Genomic DNA, 20,355 nt, shown 5'->3' with positions numbered 1-20,355 from the left:
TATAATACATCACAGTATTTCAGGACAGCCAGTCACCAGAGCATGAGGCTACCCCTGCTGCACTGAAACACATCCTCTTAAGTCAACTTGAATGTTATGGTATTGGGAGAATCTCCACTGTACAAGGTAGTCTCCCACTATTCTTTAATGAGCAGATGGTGAAGGAATTTCCTAAATGTTAAGAGTACAGGCAAAATTTCAAACCAAAATTTTGTTTCTTGGTGCAAGCACTACTGTCAACCCATGCCAGTAACAGCTCACAGGAATGGTCTCCTCCCATGCAACAACGATGGGGAAATTATTTTAATTGCTTTGCTTCCATAACATCAATCTTGCTGCATTTAGGCTCACAGGAGACCCCATTTGCACACAGCTGGCGATCAGTTCTTCCTGAAACAGTATATGTAACTTAGAAGTGCAAGAGGTTCCAGAGACCTGGATCCAAACTGATTCACAGTAGTTCAGTTCCCACAATGTTCTGCCTTCATGGACATGGATCCAAGTGCTTTTAAATGTATGACATGGGTGTGATAAGTCCCTAGTCAGTGTGGATTTAGGAGCACATTTAAGAGTCCTAATTTCCCCCACAGAAACCTGCAAACTGTAACTTGTCAAGGGTGCTGAGCTGTAGCTCTGTAAGGGGTCTAATAGCACCTCTCAGCACCCTTAACAATTCCCAAGGTTCTTTTTTTTTGGGGGGGGTGCGCGGCATGACTGTTGAAGCAGGCAGACTTGCTGAAATAGTTTTCAGCAAGTGTCTAGCACAATATAGCAGTGTGCCTCCCTGGTGTCTTATTAACACCAAAGGTAGCTCCTTTGTGACGTATGGGGCAAGACAATCCCTTAAGTAAACTGTTCGCAATCTTTATATCAATTGTAAAACTTTGAACCTGGCCTAGTAACAAATAGGCATCCAGTTGTAGTATGTTGTTGGGGTATCACACTCTTGTTGGTAACCATGCTGTAGCATTCTGCAAATCAATTCAGTGGGACTTCCTCTACTAGTACAATCCTAAGCATGTCCTACTCAGCCTTCTAGAAGCATATTTTCACTTAAAGTACATAACTCGTTTAGCACTTCTAAACCTTGATAAACAAGAGTAAGAATCAATTTTTTAACAGATCTATTATTTTCAAGGAATTCAAATTATATTAGAGCACTGCATGAACTTTTTATAAAGGAGAGTAATCACACTTCAAAGTTTGAATAATTTATTGAAAATTTAAGAGACTGCAACTGAAGCCCTGTACACTTTCCTTCGAAATGCAGGAACAGCTTCTTTCTCCTGCGGAATAAAAGTTAGAATCTTAGCACTAGGGAAACAGTATGCATTCAACAGCTAAAACAAGAGCAAAATTTTAACAGCTAAACATCAGTGATGCTATTACTGTATTAATATTAAATCAGAACCTGGCATATCAGATACAAATTAAAACAGCAAGTATATTAAGAGAAACATACATTTTTAGCTACATTACCAGATTCTGAACCTCTCTATTTTCCCCTCCAGAGTAACAGGACTGCAGCACTGTTCAGAAGGATGTTTCTACTTGAGTGGCATCGTTTGTATGCTTATCAGCATTTTCACATTCATAGTTTTGAATTAGTATTAACTTACACATAAGCAATTTTCTTCCTTCTAACACATTTGTCCTGTAATGCCAAGTATGCATTTAGAAAATGGCTGCTTACAAAAATTATTACAGTAAAAATGTCCTAAAGTTTAGCTGCAGCTCTTCTACTACATACCTCTATAGTATAGTTATGGTTTTCCATTCTCCTTCATTCAATCGTGCTGGGACCTACTGGCTAATGCTTACTGTAAAAAAGCAAAGTTTGAATTACTACATGACTAAGAAAAAATCCAAATAGGCATTATTTCAAAGCTTTTCACTGAAGGTACGTTAAGGGTGATTTGGTACTGGCTAACAGTCGGATAAACTTCACTTCTTTAGGCAAGGGACTCTCGGCTCTTTTCACTTCTAACTCGAAAGAAAATGCTTCCAATACAATGAATTTTAGTTATCAATTCATTGTAGAATTAACATTGAATACTGGACAATTAATGTAATCAAAGGAAGTCACAGAATAAAGATCTACCACTTATACAAATATACCATTAAAGAATGGCCAAACCTTAGGTAACTTTATTAGCATCAAGCGAGAATTTCCTGATCTTTGCTAGTATATAGTTTAGGGGTTTTTTTGCCACAGCTAACTATTAGAATTTCTTGCTTACCTCCCTGAACCAATATAACACAGGAGACTCCCTTACAGGATATTTCTTAAGTGATACATGATAATAATTCTAAAATCATGGTCAACTTGAGTCTTGATTTGGGGACTTACAAACATAAAATGCCAACTAAGTAGCCATTTTCAAATGCACAGGTAAAAGCCACTTTTCCACTCCGTATTTAATGCTACAAATTTTCTGATAGATAGCAAATCATTTATTTAAGTTTGAAAGTCTCACTTAGCACAATAAGGCTTACTTCTGAATAAACACCACAGACATCACTGTACATTTGTTAATTTGAAACCATAGTTGATCGGTTTAAGAAAATAGGCTTGCCCTTATCAAGTGAAGAAAAAAACCCAGAGCTAGTATTCTGTACCATACACCACCAAGTACATAGTACATAAATTGCACCAAACAATAGACAGAAACTTGCTACCTCTTCAGCTGCTACCTCTAGTGTTGCTAGCCAATGACAAAGTCAGAGGGAAGAAACAAGATAGCGCAACAGGAAGGATAAAGATTACATAAGGTATATTGGGTAGATACCCTTCAAATAAAGGGTTGCATTTTTCCTCAGAGGAAATGGTTGGGGGCTACATACCAGCAGTGGGCAGTCAAAGCAAAAGCAGGCAGAAACACATTTTCTTTCTGTAACCCCATCCATTTGCTTATACCAAAAGGAAAGGTCAAACCTCCACAACACACAGCGGAAATCAGCTAAGTGGCAGGATCCTGCAGCCCATGGTGCAGGTGAAAGAAGGTGCAGGACTGCATAGGCAGATTCCTCCATTTTAAGGGTAGACAGATGATGGAGATGCTCTCAAATAACCCTTAATCATTGTTAACATTCAAGTCTGATCTCAGCAATCAACAGCCCCTATCCCCAAGTGCTTAGCACCTGGTCACAGGAAAATGCATTCATTTGAGAGTCTTACCTCATACGCAGAAGCACCCTGGTTTCACCCAGCTGGTATTGCCTTCACCTATAAGGATAAGAACGGAAGTTACTAAGGGAATACAGACTGCAGAGTTTCTGAAAACAAAGTTTTAAGTTTAAACATAAAATGTATGGAATAGTAAATTGAGGGGAAATTACAAATTCTATCAATATTCAGTTGCTGGGAAGTAGCATGGGGCACAAGTAGAAGCTGAATGCTTTATTTCAAATATTGAAACACATTATAGTGAACAAACACAACTAGTCTGAATAAATTAAATCCCAACTGCCAACCTAAGCATAAGGATATGCAGCCAGAGGTACGTTACCCCTTACGTGCAGATGCAAAGCCATTGCATTCAACTATGTGGTTGCTTTTCTGAATTGTTGCCATACACCCCCAACCCCGAAGCAAATAGTCCTTTGAACTAAAGGAAGGCCAGTCTAAATGTCTCTTGAAATCTCACAACAGAAATTGGAATTTGTTTATCAATCTTTCTAGCTTTTTTTCTGCAGTTGTCCCTCTATTCCCCCCAAGTCCCTTTTCAGTCTCATTAAGGGCATATAGTAAGTGAAAAGACAACCTTTCCACCTGTAACTAACTCTTAAAACAGCCCTTTAAGAGGTAAGAGACACTGCCAGTCAGCCAATGTGCCAGTTTCCTCAAGTCCACATCTTAGCTTAGTACTTTTGCAAAATGGAAGGAACACACATTTTAGGATAGAGCAACACAAATTTATGTTCTTTTCAATCACTAGCTATTTCCGTCATCCGTTCCCACATCTCACATTGTACAGGAATTAAATGCAAGTTTTGTCTGAGGGGAATTTATATACACCACCATGGGTTTTCCTAGGCACATGCTAATGCAACAATCCAGAGTGGGAAAGGTCTCCCTTTTCTCCTCCCCCTCCCAATCCCACCACCCTCACAGCATTTGCTTAACCCCAGTGAGTGGCATAAAGGCAGATCTGCAACTGACCTGTTGATTCCAACCTTGCTAGCTGTGATGGTGGAAAACAACCAATGGTCCAAACAAACCTAAAAAAGCACAATCTCTTCATATTGGGCTCCATTTAGAATGAGTGACTATAGGCCTTCCTGATTAGCTGGAGATCATTAGCAGATATTGTTTGAATGCCGAACTATCCTCAAACATCTGTTGAGCTATCAGGGAGGGACTGCAGCCAATAAAAGCTTTGCACACTCAGTATAGTAAAGCCTCCCTCCCCCACAAGGTTATGAAGTGCTTCTCTCCTGACAGCACCAGTAATCGGAACCGCCTAGCAGATTACGCATAATGTATTCTGGCACCACACTTCTGAGCTCTTAAGTCAGTTTTTGTAAGAAATCAAAAGTATCCAAAGACCAGAATGAAGAGTTTAAAAATGGAATACAATGCAAGCACTTTGTTATTTATCATGCCACTCTGACAAAGTGGTATTTTCAGCAGACGAGTTACTGCCTAGGATATGTACTGTATTTCTGTTTGTCACTGCATTTAAGTATGTACCCCACAGCCTTATTCCAATTCATCTGGTCTTAAGTGAGAAATATCTATTAAACCCAATTATGCAGAGATCCACACTTACTGGTTATCATCCCACACCAAGTAAACCCTGGGCATACTGGTCAAAACAGAGTACTGTGGCTGGTACATATTTGCAATCCAACTATTGCAGTTGTTTTATTGCATTCCTAGTAGAACTATTATCACTAGACTTTGGAGATCTAGCTTAAGCTTGGGCGGAATTAGTTGCACAATGCATATGCTGCTCATACCAGTATTTCACACACACTTTTCGGTGGCAAACTGTTAAAAGTACAGAAGACATGTTTATCCAGTCTGAGACTGCTGCTGCTATATGCAAGATTCATTAATGAATCCTGCTCAATTATTAAAGTCCTTGAAATACAGTACCTACGTTTGACAGAAGCACAGTTCAGCCCAAAGTAAAATATTTCTAATTCTTGTGCCAGATCAGATGGAAACACTTTTTTTAAGACAAAGAATATTGAACTACCTAGCAAACAAAGCCAACAGACCTGGAGGGTAATACATGTTAGGTATGTAACCCCATTATGTATTTTCACCATCAATGAAACAGAAGAAGCTACACCTTTTTGGTAAGATGTATATGGAACATGAGAAGTGGGAGTTCGATTTTTCAGTGTATCATTTGAACAAATTCCACAGCCATTATTCCACAGCCACCCAAACACATTACATAACTAACCACTAAAGTTACAAAACACCACTCCCCACCAGCAACCAGGGCAAGTTACATATGAATATATAGCTTTCTAGCCAATAAAGGGCTGAAATGTGGATTTTGCCATGAAAGTGTAAAATGTATTAAGAGTACTTATTCCTATGAGCAACGAACAGGACCTTGAGTAGATATTTACAAGTTGTACTCCCTTTCCCTTTCCCTTTTTGGTACACAGTAAAGATGGAAAAAAGTCATATGCACGAAGGAATCACGGGTCTGAGGCACACATCTCAGCATCACGGTTAGCTTGCCTAATGCTGATTGCAGGTTAGGCCTCAAATCTAAGCATCATACAGTATGAGTAGTGCTGCACTGAAATCCCATGGTCAGAAGTGTGATGCCAGAGTACCCCCACAGCAAGATTACACAGAAAGTCACCAAGTTAGATTATAGTGCTTTTTACCTACCTGTATGCAGGCGACAAAGAGAATCTCGGAGCAAGCAGGAATACTACTTCCAGGTCCTAATGTCCACTTGTGGTACTACGTTCCTCACAGTTATGCACTGCGAAAATGCTGACTAAGTGCTGTTATGTAGCAGGCCACTACTTTTTAAACAGTGTCATATTGCAGTCTCAAACTCCAGAAAAAAGCATGCTGCCACAAGTGGTTGCCCAGGAGATGCCAAGAGGTTGTTTTTAAAAAAGCAGATACCACAAAATACGCACAGAAACATAAATTCAGTTTTTCATTATAACTGGCAAGGATGTGGTTATAGCATGCTAGGGGTATAAGAACATGGGAAGATAGAGGAATTTGTACGGAGGCCCTTTTGTTGACTGAAAGCATAGTGGGCATGCAGAAGTGTAATAGTCACTCTTCTGCTCAAAAAGGACCTGCATGTAAGCCCAAAGAAGTGTTTAAAACACATTTTTAAAAAGATAAAAACTAAATAGAACACCCAATTCAATGAGAACTCAGAATCAATTAATTTGCTGGTACTTGGGGTCCTGCTTAATATGCTTTGAAGTCAAACTACTATACAGGTATTTAAATGTGCAGTTGTCAAGACTTGCCAGGTAAGGTAAAAGAATAAACTGCAGCTCACTATATCTGTCCAGATTTAACATCAGCCTAGATTTAGACAGAATGAAACAAGAAATGAACCTTAGGAAGGTAATGGGACCATCAGCCTCCTTCACTCTTCAAGATTACAGTACTAGAAAAGAGCATGGTTTAGGGTATGTGCCAGCATCCTAAGGAAAAATGGCATGTAATCTGAAAAATAAACTGAAAATTAGTGTCCACGTCCAGAGACCCCACCACTGTCAATCTGAGTTTCTTCCAGTGGGTGTCACATGAACACCCTTTCAGAAAATGACCTGCAGGTGACTGAGCCCCTAATATCAAATGACAATGAAGCTGAACTTTTACGTTTCACTGACCTGTATACAAGGGTTTATCTACACAGGTATCCAGCTCAAAAACTGCAAGTTAAACATTTCCCTACTGTTCCTATAGCAGCTGGTTTGGGATCTAACTTCCTGAAAGGTTGTGGAAATGTAGCTCAATCCAACTGAAACACTAAACAATCATCCAGCAGCCTTAACCACCATTTCCCAGCATTCTTGCATTTAAAATGTTGCATAGCACAGAGCTTTGTGCTAATAGTTTGTATGATCAAGATGTAATAATTGATGGCACCAAGGTTTATCTGCTCCTGTTGCAAACACATTACAGATAGCCCGTTATTGCCAAAACAGAGTAACACATTTGAAGGATTAAAAGCTGTAATAGTCAATTGTTGAATAGACATCCAGAATAAAATGCACAGAATGGTCCAACCAAGCAGGTTGATCTTCATTTCATCAACCACAGTATTTTTTGAACTGGGAAACACTGCTCCCAGCATTTTAGGTGCCATCAGGGTATGGAGTCCAGGACACCTTGAATTCATTCATGTCTTTTAATAAGTTAAGGATGAAAGATTCAACCACCCTACTAGATTTAACACCAAATGTGTAGTGTGGCCTGAGGTTCAAAACTTCCACAAATTTTAATATTTAGAACCTCAAGCATCAGGTTTGTCTGGCAATTTACTACAGTGCAGGATACTATGCATTATTAACCCCAAAGTGACAAAGGATACTTTCATTTCTGTACTCCAGTTCACAAACGAGAAGAGTTATAAAATACAAGTACCCTCCCATCCTGAATGCTTTCTAAGCATTCTGATTAAACATTAACAGTAAAATAGGGCAGCCAGGTCTTATAACACTGAACATGTTGGGGGCATGTCTCACTGAACAATCCTTTAAAAGAAGTTCAGATAGAAGTTCAATACAAGCCATGTTATGAAACCTGAAATGGGAGATGCTTTTAAGATGCTCAGCAGCAAATACTACCAAATGTCTGCCAACACATTTCCCTTCTCCGACCATCTTACTCAAGACTAAAGTCTAAGTTTTGTGTATCTGCGTCAGATTGCCTGAGCTTCCTTAACTGCAGGGCAATTAAAGCCTTTAAGCCCCTTAACACTAACTGCATTGCAACTTTGGTAGCACAAGCGTAGAGGTGTATTTTCAAGGTTGAGTCCACCTCTTAAGTTATTTCATACTCATCTAATTAGATCTCATTGCATATTGATAGGTCAGTAGCTCAATTAAGACATTTTATGGCAAAGCAGCACCCAGGTCATGTTGTGCCAGACACCAAATTAGATTTCAAACAATGTATGCACAATGGAAGGTGCAGCATCTTTGCTCTGTATACTTGGATCCAAGAAGGATAACGTTTACGATATAAAAACCATTGCTACATTTAATCTATTTATTTTAGCACAGTAAAAAAAGTTTACACTTGGGAATTCAAATGGCACACCGTACACTGCCATCAAGGTAGGGACGTTATACATCAAAAAAGCTAGGTTTTGAACACTGCATTACATAATTATATTTTTCTTGCCCAGACCACTTACAAATTCTAGGTCATTAAGTTTCTAACATCCATAAAAACATAGCTTTCTTACTAAAATGCAAGAATTTAAAAAAAAAGTAGTGTCTAAACAAGACAAACGAAACAAACTGGAATGAAAATCTACAAGTCACATCTAAAATCGGGGTTTTTTGTTTGGGCCTTCATATTCTTCTCTCCCTCTCCCATAAGCTGCTGGAGTTCCAGGCCCCATTCCTCTAGGACCCTGGCCACCTACAGGCCCCGCACCTCCCTGCCCAAATCGCTCTGGGCGCTATTAGAACATATTAAAGAGTTCATTATATGTAGTTGATGTCCATGTGTTTTAAGTATATATTTTAGAAGGTTCCGTAGTCAACGTTCGTCGATACAATCACCATTGAGCCGATCCACAGGGTACCGGGAACATAGAAAGGAAAAAAGGGTAATTTAATAATTAGTTTAATTTAATACATGCCTTGAGGTATGTTCCCAACTTGATCCATTCTCAAATGCCTGCTTCAGCAAAAAGATCTCCCTGAAGTGCTAAAAATGTAATCATTAGTATAGGCTTGATCTAAGAATTGTCTCAAAAAGAGCGTTCTGGGAGTCTGCCACAATTACTTTGCTCATCTGTACTGCAGCACAAAGTTGTCAGTCAACAAGGCCCAAGTAAGCCTAGCCATAGGCCAGGTTCAGCTCCCAAAAGGAGTCATCTTATGTAAAGCAGATGACTACTCACCAGTTTAAGAGTATGAGACCATTCTTTTTGTCATGACTCAAGACTAGTCTGCTTACTGAAAATGCAGAAATCTGAGAGCAAAAGTTGTTAAGACACCAATGAAGAACAAGGAATAACATGAGCCCAATGATAGATTTACCTAACCAAGACAAAGTAATATGAACTGTTTGCACAGCCTTTTGCTTTTTAAGTAGTTTGACTGCTCTAAACAGCCCCATGGAGGTCCCTAACCTCATGAGGTTTAGCAAGAAGTCCACTATGACTCTGCAGTTACTGAACGCTTTCAATTGGTTTCCCATGGATTCACAAAAGTTCAGACAATGATAAAGCAGAGCAGTTAACTTTCCAATTATCTGCTGTATTTTCTTTTATTGAGCTATTAGGCACCAAGCAGAGTGAAATGGATCAAATATTTCATGTTTAGTCCTGTGACGTTAAACCTAGAACTACTTTCATACAAAAAAGGCTTTCTAGAAGCCAATTCATTCAGCATGGCTCCTTTGAAAACTAACTGTATGAATGTCTTTAACCTGATACACATGCAGATTTATTTTGTGAAAGGCTCATATACACACCCAGTTTTCTCCCCAGTAATCCCACAAACCAAAAACCTAGAACGCTCCAACCACAAAAATCACTAATGACAAATCACATGCATGAGCCCTTCACTGATTTGCATAGGTATCCAATCTTGGAATCACCAAGAGTCTGGAATTCCTAGTGTGCAAACAAGCAACCTTGGTAAAATTTCCTCATGGTTATTTTAAAATACCCGAAGGCCAAGAATGAGCGTATCCTTTGAGGAAAGTCTACTTTTAAAGGTTATTAGCAGGTAAGGCAGCACATTGCTACATGCAAAGCACTGCCCACTGGAACTTCAAGCATTCTTCCAATACCACCAGTTCCAAGACTTTTGAGTATTTCATATGCACTGTTTATACGGTTTCAATAGAAGCCTAAAACTAATCCTTTAAACTGCAATGTCACGTAGTTCCTAGGACACCATTTTAAGAACTAGTTTTCCTGGGGGGGGGGGGATTTTGTTTCCACAAAAAAAGTGGCACACAAGGTACTAGTAGCTTATCTTAGTGAGCAAATAGCTGTAATGCACACATTCATCTTGTCCCCACACTTGGCCATCATGGATTATAGCATACCCTTAAGGTGTATGTGTACACCACACCAGCACTGACTACACTTGGATTACAGAATATATTTTCTACCAGTTATGAGCACTGCTGCCATGCCATTATGTTATTCAAAGCAGGCCCAGAGACCATACCACACATATAGTGTGACTGCATATTTTTACAAGGCCTACTGTACTAGTACAGGCATAATGCATGGAGGAAAAGTCTATCAATATATCTACTAGTCCACCATGGCTATACAGAGCCTCCAAATTCAGAGGCACTATGCATCTACATGCCAGTTAGCTAGGGAGCAGCAAATTCAAAGAACGCTACTGCCTTCATGCCTTCCTTGGGGTCATCCAGATGCATCTGATTGGCCACAAACCTTTGATCTCATCCAACAGGGCTCTTAAGTAAGGTAATTTAAGCAGTATCTAAACATCGTGACCGAATTATATATTGTCCTTTAAGCATCAACAAGCGACTTAATCAAGAAGTACCGTACAATGAGAACCTGCCTTCCCCGAGCAAGAACTACTTTGTTCACATGCTATGGCAGAAGCCAACAAATACAATACGGTATACTGTTTGTATTTGACTGCTCACTACTATCTACCTGTGACTAATCAGCTGCATTAAGTAGTAAAAAGTATGGGTTTCACAGGGTGCAGTGATTATAATTAGGCTTGGAAGAGTGTGCCTCCATCTATTTTACAAGTATTTCACTATCACTTTTATGTCCCACAGTTAACTCAAGTTCAGAAAGTGACAGACCACTTCTGCTCATTAAGCTAACAACAAGAACTTGTAATTTTTCCAAAGACATGACTTGATGAATTCCTTCCAAGCTTAACCAAAGAACTCCAAACCCAACCAGCTACTGTAAGAGCAATACCCGAAGCAGGAGTGTCCAAGTAGACCTCCCACCATACCAAGCAAAGACATGGCTCAGTTTTCATTGCCCAACAAGCCCCTTGCTTTGCACTATTCACACTTCTGGAAAAAGGAAGCCTAACTCAAAATGCAGATCACCTAGAATCAAAACAGGTAAGAGGTGCTTCACATCTACGGAATTTGTTTGGAATTGAAGTCAAGCTGCCACAGGATACATTACCATATCGCTTCCCATCATGGAGCCACTCATAGATGCTTGTCCAACTCCAGGACTGGTTTCATAGCCAAGGCCAGTACCACCTCCTAAAGGTGGGAATTTCTGAGCAGCTGTACCATAAGGATCTATAAAAGAAATCCAGGTGGTTATATGCAGGATAGATTACAATCATTCTTGTGTGAAAGGTTTAACTGAAAAATTATTTACCTCCCATGTTCATTGTGCTGGTACCTCCCATTCTCATGTCCCTCTCCCTCTACAAAAAGCAAAATACAGAGTTTTAGGAAAGAGTAAAACACTTCATGTTTTGCATTCTTGGTACACAAATCAGAGTAAGATAGCACTATGTCTCATAAGATTGCTGAAATAGACAGCAAAACTGGAGGAATAATTTAGAATTCCAAGTACAGAATCAAGAATGTATTTTGAACTCCTAGGGATCAAAACATGAGGTGCAAGCACCTGGGCAACCAATTACTGGGATTCTCATAGCCCTAACTTACAGGGTCCATGTAACCCATTCTACTATAACTTTCTTCTCTCTGTCTTCTCATTTGTTCTTCCATCTCACGTTGGCGGATCATCATCTCTTCCTCCCGTCTACGGCGCTCTTCTTCCTGTCTGAAAATTCAGATTATCCATTAGATTCCAGAATATCACTAAATTCTGCATCTCTGTACTTATTAAGTATCATGAAACTGTCAAACTTTGTTGAAAGAGCCAACGTCAATGATAATCTGAACACAATTAAAGAAACAAACATGATAAACAGCACTCCAAGACATGAAACAAAAAAGTAGTTTTACCTCAGCTGGATTTCTTTGCGTTTTTGCATCTCTTGATTGTGAAGTTCTTCCATACGCCTCAGTTCTTCTTGTCGCCTCATGAGATCTGAAAATTTGATTTAACATTATCACCAATTCACCATACATAATAAGCATCTTGCTCATTCCAAGACAGAATCAGAATTTTCTAAAAAGCAGTCATGTGTGAAGTTAAGCTAAAGTAAGTTTTAGCAGTAAAATCCAGGCAAGTTTTGCAAGCGCTCTGAGTCTAGGGAGGAGATGTGGAAAATCAATAAATGACTGGCACAATACCTTGGCGCAAAAGATTTGCCTGATGCTCATGGTATGCATCTTCCATTTCACTTTCCAGTTTGTCCTTGGCATCTTTCATGTTTTTCTCCACCTGATCTCTCTGTTGTTTCTCCATTTCATCCAAAGACTTCCATCGCTGAGAGTATTCATATTCAAAACTTCCAGGCTGTGCAAACCGTGGAGGAGTCTCTCTCTCCCTAGATACCAATTGAAAATCCAGTTAATAATGACAGTAGAGCTGATTTGCCAAAATGGTCAGCAGCAAGAAGAAATGAGAAATTCAGGACTAATGAAAATCCATATGGAAACTTAGAATTAGGACATAAAGGAATTTTTAGATTGGTATCACTATAGTTATTGAGAACCATTAATATATGATAGAAAAAAGGACCAGCTAAAGAAACTGCAGGGAGTTACTCTTCTGATTAGGACAAATGAACAGAAATATCGGATGGGAAAAGTACTGCAGAGAATTATTCACTTTTATAAAGGTGCTGTTTCATAAAATAAAATTAAAGACAAAAACATGTCTAATAAGCCACTGAAAGATACCGTATTTTTCGCCCCATAAGACGCACTTTTTCCCCTCCAAAAATGAAGGGGAAATGTGCCTGCGTCTTATGGGGCGAATGCAGGCTTTCGCTGAAGCCTGGAGAGCGAGGGGGGTCGGTGCGTACCGACCCATCTCGCTCTCCAGGCTTCAGGAAGCTCTGCGCAACCCTCGGGAGACCGGCTCCGAGGGTTGCGCAGAGCTGCCTGCAATCCCGGGACCAGCGCAGCTCTGCCCGGCCACCGGGAGCCGGGGGAGAAGCTCCGCCCCGCTCCTGGTGGCCGTGCAGAGCTGCCTGCGCTCCTGGGACCAGCGCAGCTCTGCCCGGCCACCGGGAGCCGGGGGAGAAGCTCCGCCCCGCTCCCGGTGGCCGTGCAGAGCTGCCTGCAATCCCGGGACCAGCGCAGCTCTGCCCGGCCACCGGGAGCCGGGGGGAGAAGCTCCGCCCCGCTCCCGGGGGCCGTGCAGAGCTGCCTGCGCTCCTGGGACCAGCGCAGCTCTGCGCCGCCATCCCGAGCGGGGCGCCAAGTCCCGCCCCGCTCGGGATGGCGGCACAGAGCTGCCTGCCGTCGCGGGACTGCAGGCAGGTCTACGCCGCCATCCCGAGCGGGGCGCTAAGTCCCGCCCCGCTCGGGATGGCGGCACAGAGCTGCCTGCCGTCGCGGGACTGCAGGCAGGTCTACGCCGCCATCCCGAGCGGGGCGCTAAGTCCCGCCCCGCTCGGGATGGCGGCACAGAGCTGCCTGCCCTCCCGGGACTGGTGCACTTCTCCCCATCGCCAGCCCCACAAGCTCGGGGGACAGCGGGGAGGCAGAGCGTGCCTTCCCACTGTTCCCCGACCTGGTTCTTCCAGCCCCGCACCTGGGGGGGGAAATAATTTTTTTTTCTTTATTTCCCCCCAAAAAAACTAGGTGCATCTTATGGGCCGGAGCGTCTTATGGGGCCAAAATACGGTAAGTGAAATCTAAAGTAACATGTTGGATGTTTTCCTTGTCTCCGAACAAGGCCACACTAATTTCTGTTTCCTTTTCTAATAAATCCAATATCCTGTAGTTACTGAGTTCTGTTCTCATTAGGATGCTGGGGCTTGCAATTGATTTTTTAAACTTCTGCAAACCTTGGGGTGCCCCAAGTCAGTGCATACTGACTGATACCTCTCTCATTTTTCTGTGGTTCTGATTTGGGCTCTAATCCTGTCAGCATTAAATCACGTATTTAAAATTCAAGGTATACGCAATACTAGCCAAATGTAAAATGTCAAATTGCTATCCCAAAGCAGTAGAATTTATTTTGTGCTAGCAGGTTTATTGCCCTTTCCCTCTTAACCTTAATGGAAGGCAGGGGTGGGAAACCCATGTCCCATGGACAAACACTGCGGACTTCAGCCGATGTATGGCAAGACAGGGTAAAATTCTGAATTGCACTGCTTAAGTATTTCGCCAGCCAGGGCTCCTGCTCATCAGCTAACCAGCATGGGCTATATATCTGCACAGACAGCCAAAGCAAGTATGTAAACTGCAGGCTTCTTTCTTGTGCTTCCCACAGGAGGGAATTGAAGAAACAAAAAAAACACCCCCAAAGTTTTTATTGTCTTCATTCCCCCTTCAACTGCTGCTGCTCGCTCCTCCTGCAGCACTGGCTAGGTGGTAAGAAAGAGGCTTTGACGGGTGGCTAAGACAAACTGCCTGTCAATCATGTGTGACATCATGTGTTTGACAGGTCTGAAATCCAACAAACCTGTCAAATTTGGTGTGCAGGATTGATTGTGACAAGGACTTGGCCCATGGAGCCTCAGAATTTCCCAATTCTGGAGTAAAGTATGCCATTGAATTCCCATGTCTTGGAGTAATCCCACATAAAGTTTTAATTTCAGCATCACACTAATTGCATTTTACTGAATTTCGGCCAATATATGTCACTTCAACTACTTTCAGCTATTAACAAAACTTTTCAGATACATCATGTAATATGATGTGCATTTAGTAAGCAAAATTAACAATCAAATGAATATGTCAAATCAGATCTCTATCCATTTAGCTTAATGGGAAATTTCTCAAGGCTTTTTAGGTTCAGAAAACACACATCACTGAGAAGGCGTGACTGACAGACCCCCAAATAACCAGAGTTTTTTAAAAATCTATGGTAAAATCAATGGTAAATGTGCTTACTTTTGATACATTGGATTTTTCTGAGCCAGCTTTTCTGGAAGACCATCTTCATCATCCAACTGTTCAAGGGGCTCCACAATAACAGGTCTTGGAGTACTAAAAGTAAGAGCAAGAGACACTTTAAATAGTTGCTGGAAATTTCAAGTTGCAGGTAATGGATTAAAAGCTACCATAACCACACAAATTCCAATCAATTATTACATTTACTCACGTTGTCAAAAGAAAGACACCTTCAGAGCAACGTTCAAATGCTTTCCGAGCTGCTGGCTTAGATGCAAATTCAACAATGCCCTTTCCTGTTGATCTGCCACGATCATCTACAATCACAATAGCTCTTTCGATTGGGCCAAACTGAGAAAATGCTTCCTCCAGCAATTCATTGGATACATATGGGGAGAGATTACGCACAGAAAGAGCAGCAGCATGGGTGGCAAAACGCACACGAAGCTGCCGTCCTCTCATGGGAGTATCATCAAGTTCAGCCTTTGCAATTTCAGCCAGAGCTCGGGATTCCTGTGAATAGATTAACAACAAAAATGTTACGTCTTTTAAATTCTTAACCTTCAAACTATGCAGAACGTTAAGCAATAATATATTACATATAACACATATGAAAAATTTATAGAAATGACACTCACCAGTTTAATAAAGCCAAAGCCTTTTCCTTTATTGATAAAGACTTCACCAGGTTCACCATATTTAGAAAATAACCTCTTAAATTCCTCCTCCGTTATATCAGCAGGCAAGTTCCCAACAAAGAGACGACAGCGCTGTGTGTAGGTCTTCTCTCCAGGCCGTCTCAGAAGCGACAAATTGGCTTTAAAGCCCTAAAAATACAATTAATGACATGCTTTATTTACTAAGCTTACAGGAACTGCTAACTATGCAGAATAACGGTAAATCTGCAAATATTAAGCTAAATATGAACCTACTCCCAAGAATAACGGCAGCTAATCTGTATCACCCTCCAGATTTTGCTAAACTATAACCTCCTATTGCTTACATTTAAGGCTTAAGAAACCACTTTTCAACAAATGTTTTAGTTGCGTTGTACATCAAAAAGCATACATAGCAAATATCTATAACTACATATAAAAAAATCATCCCTGACTATATTGGCCATAGTAGGTGGGGCTGATAGGAAGTGCAGGGTTCAGTAACATCAGGGTATGTGTGTTCCTGATTCCCCATGTCTGCTCTAAAAGACAATCAAGTTACTTTTAACTCCTTCCCTTTCTTATGTACATTTACAGAACTGCACACTTCCAGTGCCTTGTTACATGCATGTCAAAATTCCAGACTAGCACACCAATCTGTAATAATCAGTTCTACTCTTCTGCCCCACCCCAAGCTATCACCTTGTTTACATAACCAATGGTTGCAATTTTTTAATAAACAAGTTTTCCTCTTAGACGGAAAAAAACCCTACCAAGCAGCTTTATAGCCACTTGGTTAGTCATTTTCCATTCCCATTCTACTAGGCTTCACAATCAATCAGTGTATGTGTTACTCAATAACTCCTATTCCAATATGTCTGTTTTTTTGGAAAGGAAATATATTCTAATTGATGCCTGCCACAATGCTGTATTTTTATGACAATTGTAATTTCCAAAGTACTTCAAAGTTTTCCACCCATCATACCAAATTCTTACCAAAATATGCTCCTCTAGACCGAATAACTTTTTCCAAATTAGAATCATGACAAAAAGTATTTGTCAAAAAGAGCATTAATTTCTTTATTGAACACTATCCCTACTATACAATCTGTACACTCACTAGAATTATCACTGAACATAAATTATCAGTGGCATAGCATGCTACAGTCAATGCTTACATTTCACAGTCATACCACGCTGCATTTTGTGGTATAATCCTGCTTTGGAAACTAGCTTTATCCCTTTACGGCCACTGTAGCTCAAACCCACCCTATCCCCAAGTCTGTGAATACAGCGCCTCCAAAACAGAAACAGGCACTTAAGCTCCAGTCCATTCAAATGTCATTTACTGAAACAATCCTGTTAATACCATTCTTCAGAGTTCACCAATACATGGCTAGAATAAATATCTACACACAAGTACAGACAGACTTCTATGACAAGCCAAATTCCTGCCTTTTCTACAGCAGCCTCAGTACAGTCAGCCCCTCATCTGGAGCAAAACTCGCTCTCAACAAAAAGCATTCCAGACCACTGTAGGGCTAAACTGCCTACATTTCTCAAGAACTAGTAAGAGCATAACAGCAACCATAATGCAAGCTCTCCTTTGCTCTTTACTCACACACCCATCACACTTCTACACAGCCTTTAGTACGTTAATGATTTCCCACTCCACTCAAAAATGTTTCCCCTGTCAAACTGCAGTAAGCACAATGGGTATTCGCCTATCTCAAAAAACAAATCATTTCATTTGTTAAGTATATTGTAGCGCTAAATGCCTGTCCTCTCTCACCCCCATCTTAAGATCCGTAAACTACTTCCAGTCACTTTATTTTCATTGTTAACAGCTTTAAAGCATCTCCTTTAAAGAGCAAGATTTCCCATTGCTGTTGCTACGACAGAATGCAAAATCTGGAATAAGAATTTTGGGGCAGAGTAAACTTCGGGACAAGATGTGAATAACGGTGGACATATTTTTTTTAAAACCAAGATACAAGATTTAAGTTGAGGGAGTTTTACCTACTCAATCCCACCACTGACGACTCCAACCCTTTCAGCGACTCATGGCCACGCCCACTCCCCCGAAGCAAACGCGCGGAGTCTCTCCGAACGCTACTACCTCTTGCACATGCGCACCTCAAGCAATCAAAATGGCGCCGAGGAACGCCGCACAGGGCGAGGAGAGAATAGCGAGCCGTATGAGCCGCCATCTTGTCCTGAATGCCTGTCATGCCTGACAATATACTTAACAAGGGCCCACAAATCTACCCACCTCCGCATCGGACATTTTCTCCCCGCCGGCACCCTGCTGTTGCTGCTGCTGCGAGTGCTGGTGCTGCTGCTGCGAAGGGTGCTGGTGTTGGTGTTGATGCTGGCCTTGTCCTCCGCGCCTCTCGCCGCCGCCGCGGTGCTGTCCCGGCCCTCCGCCCTTGGGGCCTCCGCCTTGTTGGGGGCCTCCCGGCCCGCCCTTTAAGCCACTTTGTCCTCCGCCGCCTCCGGAGGACTGACCGGGACCCTTTTTAGGTCCCCCCTGGACCGGACTTTGGCTGGGCGGCGCAGATGGCTGCTGAGACGGCGGCTGATCCCCACCTCGGCCGCCGCTCTGGAGCCCCGCGGAGGCAGCCGGAGCGGAGGTCGAGTTCGGAGTGGGGGCGGACGAAGAGACCGGAGGCGCTTGGCCGACCTGGTTCTGGGTGGGCCCCACGGAAGGCGACGCGGCTGCTGGGCTGGAGGAAACGGAGACGGAGGCCGCGGAGGAAGGCGGAGTGGAGGCCGAGCTGGGTGGCTTGGCAGGCTCCGGCTTCGGGGGGCCTCCAAGACCACCGCCAATGTGGTGGTGGCCCCCGCGGGACTGGCCCATCCCGCCTGCCATGCCCGGCGGCGGCGAACGGAAGTCGTGGTTCCCCGGGAGGCCGCCTCGGCCTCCGCCGCCTCCGCGCCGATGGAAGCCGCCTCCACGGCTACGGAAACGGTCTCTCGACATGGCAAAAATGGTGGCGGTTGGGGTGGTACCGTACAGCGACACGACTCTTTTCTCCTCCTCGGAGTCCGACCAAGATCAAAATGGCGGCAGGCGCTGAGGTAAAAACGGCCTCGCGCCGCCTTTGTCCCACCTTTATATAGCCTCGCAGTGCAAGCGCAAACTCCGCCTCTCTTTCTCCCCTCCACGGCCAATCCAATAAACAATCGCCCTGGTCGGATTGATGGGGACGTTAACCAATCAGTTTGTCAAGTTGTTTCCCTCTCAGGAAAAAAGGGTGGAGGGAAAACCCGCTTCTCCCTCTATGCAACTCACTAAACCAATAGTGAGGCGCAATACAAGAAAGATTGACAGGGAAATTATACAATAGGCATTTGAGTTCGTAGATAGAAGGCGGTCAACGTCCGTTAACTTCTCTCTGCTTTGATTGGGTCGTTTGGTCAGCAGAAGGCGTGGCTTACTAATACATGTAACTAATAGAGAGGTTCAGATTGTGCGCATACCAGAGAGCCTTGCTGCAGACTAGCCGGAGGCTATGGGTGCCACGTGGTTCGCTATGGGTTTAACCCAGTTTCATTATTACGTGCATCTTATAATAAATAGCTGTGCAACTGTTACCATTATATTCCCATAAATGCTGTGTTAACGTGGTCATGACAGTAATCTTAAAACTGCTATACAGTATAGCTAAAGTGGGTCCAGCACCAAACTGCTACCATGGTCCTTTTTCACTTGCCCTGCTGTTCCTGCTTGCAGTTCCCCACCACATGCCAATCCATGTGTGCACAATTTAAGGGAATACCTCTTGCATGTGATGCAAAGTTTCTGCCATAATCAATTTAGGATGCAACAAGACTCATTTTTGCTTGAAACAAACTTACACAACAACCCTTCTGTATTTGGGTGAAAAACGTACAGTATTTGTATGCTTCAAATTAAGGGAGCTAATAGCAAAAAAGACTAGAACAACCTAGAGCAAATTTTAGCATTTATCATATTTTATAAAGTCAACCATTTCATTTGCAGTTGCTCGCCTCTTTCACAAAATCATAATGTACAGAGTCCTTTGGGAAGGAAAGAAACTGACAAACCCATGCAAAAGTTTGTATTGTAGGCCTGCTGTGAAATTACCAGGCCCCATTGCTCTAAAGTAAACCCCCAGCATGGTCACTACCAGAGATTTTTTAAAAGGGGGTACTCAATGGTACGCAGTGCCAGCACCTCTTTTTTCTTGTTGTTAAAAATTGTGGCACTTACTGTAACAACTACATGGTGAGTACCAGAACCTATTTTTCTAGAAAAAAACACTGGTTGCTACCAATTACTAAGCATCCTCAAAACGTTTGTGAGTTCTGACCCTGTACTAGTGGGAATTTTGACCTTAAGCAGGAGGCATTTCCCCCTGCTTGATTGACATTGTAGTGGTCCTAGCTTGATTGACATTGTAGTGGTCCTAGCAGTCAGCAGAATGAGTCTGATGGTGATGGCCGCGCTGAAACAAAATGGACGGTCCTTTTCAGAGGTGAGGCTGCATAAGCAAAGGACAAAAAATGTTCCTACCACTAGGTGTCTCA

The 20,355-nt window shown here is 42.3% G+C and overlaps 1 protein-coding gene across 4 annotated transcripts; it reads right to left on the bottom strand.

Annotated features, from left to right (window-relative positions):
• Positions 1 to 1,195: 1,195 nt before the first annotated feature.
• SFPQ (splicing factor proline and glutamine rich) lies at positions 1,196 to 18,912 on the bottom strand. Of its 4 annotated transcripts, none has more exons than XM_081203363.1 (12): positions 18,074 to 18,912; positions 15,784 to 15,972; positions 15,357 to 15,658; positions 15,146 to 15,241; positions 12,428 to 12,624; positions 12,137 to 12,221; positions 11,834 to 11,951; positions 11,538 to 11,586; positions 11,334 to 11,455; positions 3,179 to 3,226; positions 1,747 to 1,820; positions 1,196 to 1,286 (listed from the first exon to the last, which is right to left on the bottom strand). In XM_081203363.1, exons 1-10 carry the CDS (start codon positions 18,782 to 18,784, stop codon positions 3,203 to 3,205), a joined length of 1,893 nt encoding a protein of 630 aa, XP_081059489.1. In that variant the 5' UTR covers positions 18,785 to 18,912; the 3' UTR covers positions 1,196 to 1,286; positions 1,747 to 1,820; positions 3,179 to 3,202. The 4 variants fall into 4 exon arrangements, with proteins under 4 accessions (XP_081059489.1, XP_081059488.1, XP_081059487.1 ...); XM_081203362.1 differs by having other exon boundaries at positions 1,751 to 1,820; XM_081203361.1 differs by having other exon boundaries at positions 3,179 to 8,639; positions 18,074 to 18,911.
• Positions 18,913 to 20,355: the final 1,443 nt, after the last annotated feature.

Source organism: Podarcis bocagei (genome assembly GCF_964188305.1).
Source record: "Podarcis bocagei genome assembly, chromosome: 7".
NCBI lineage: Eukaryota > Metazoa > Chordata > Lepidosauria > Squamata > Lacertidae > Podarcis > Podarcis bocagei.
This window is presented reverse-complemented; position numbering and strand designations above follow the sequence as displayed.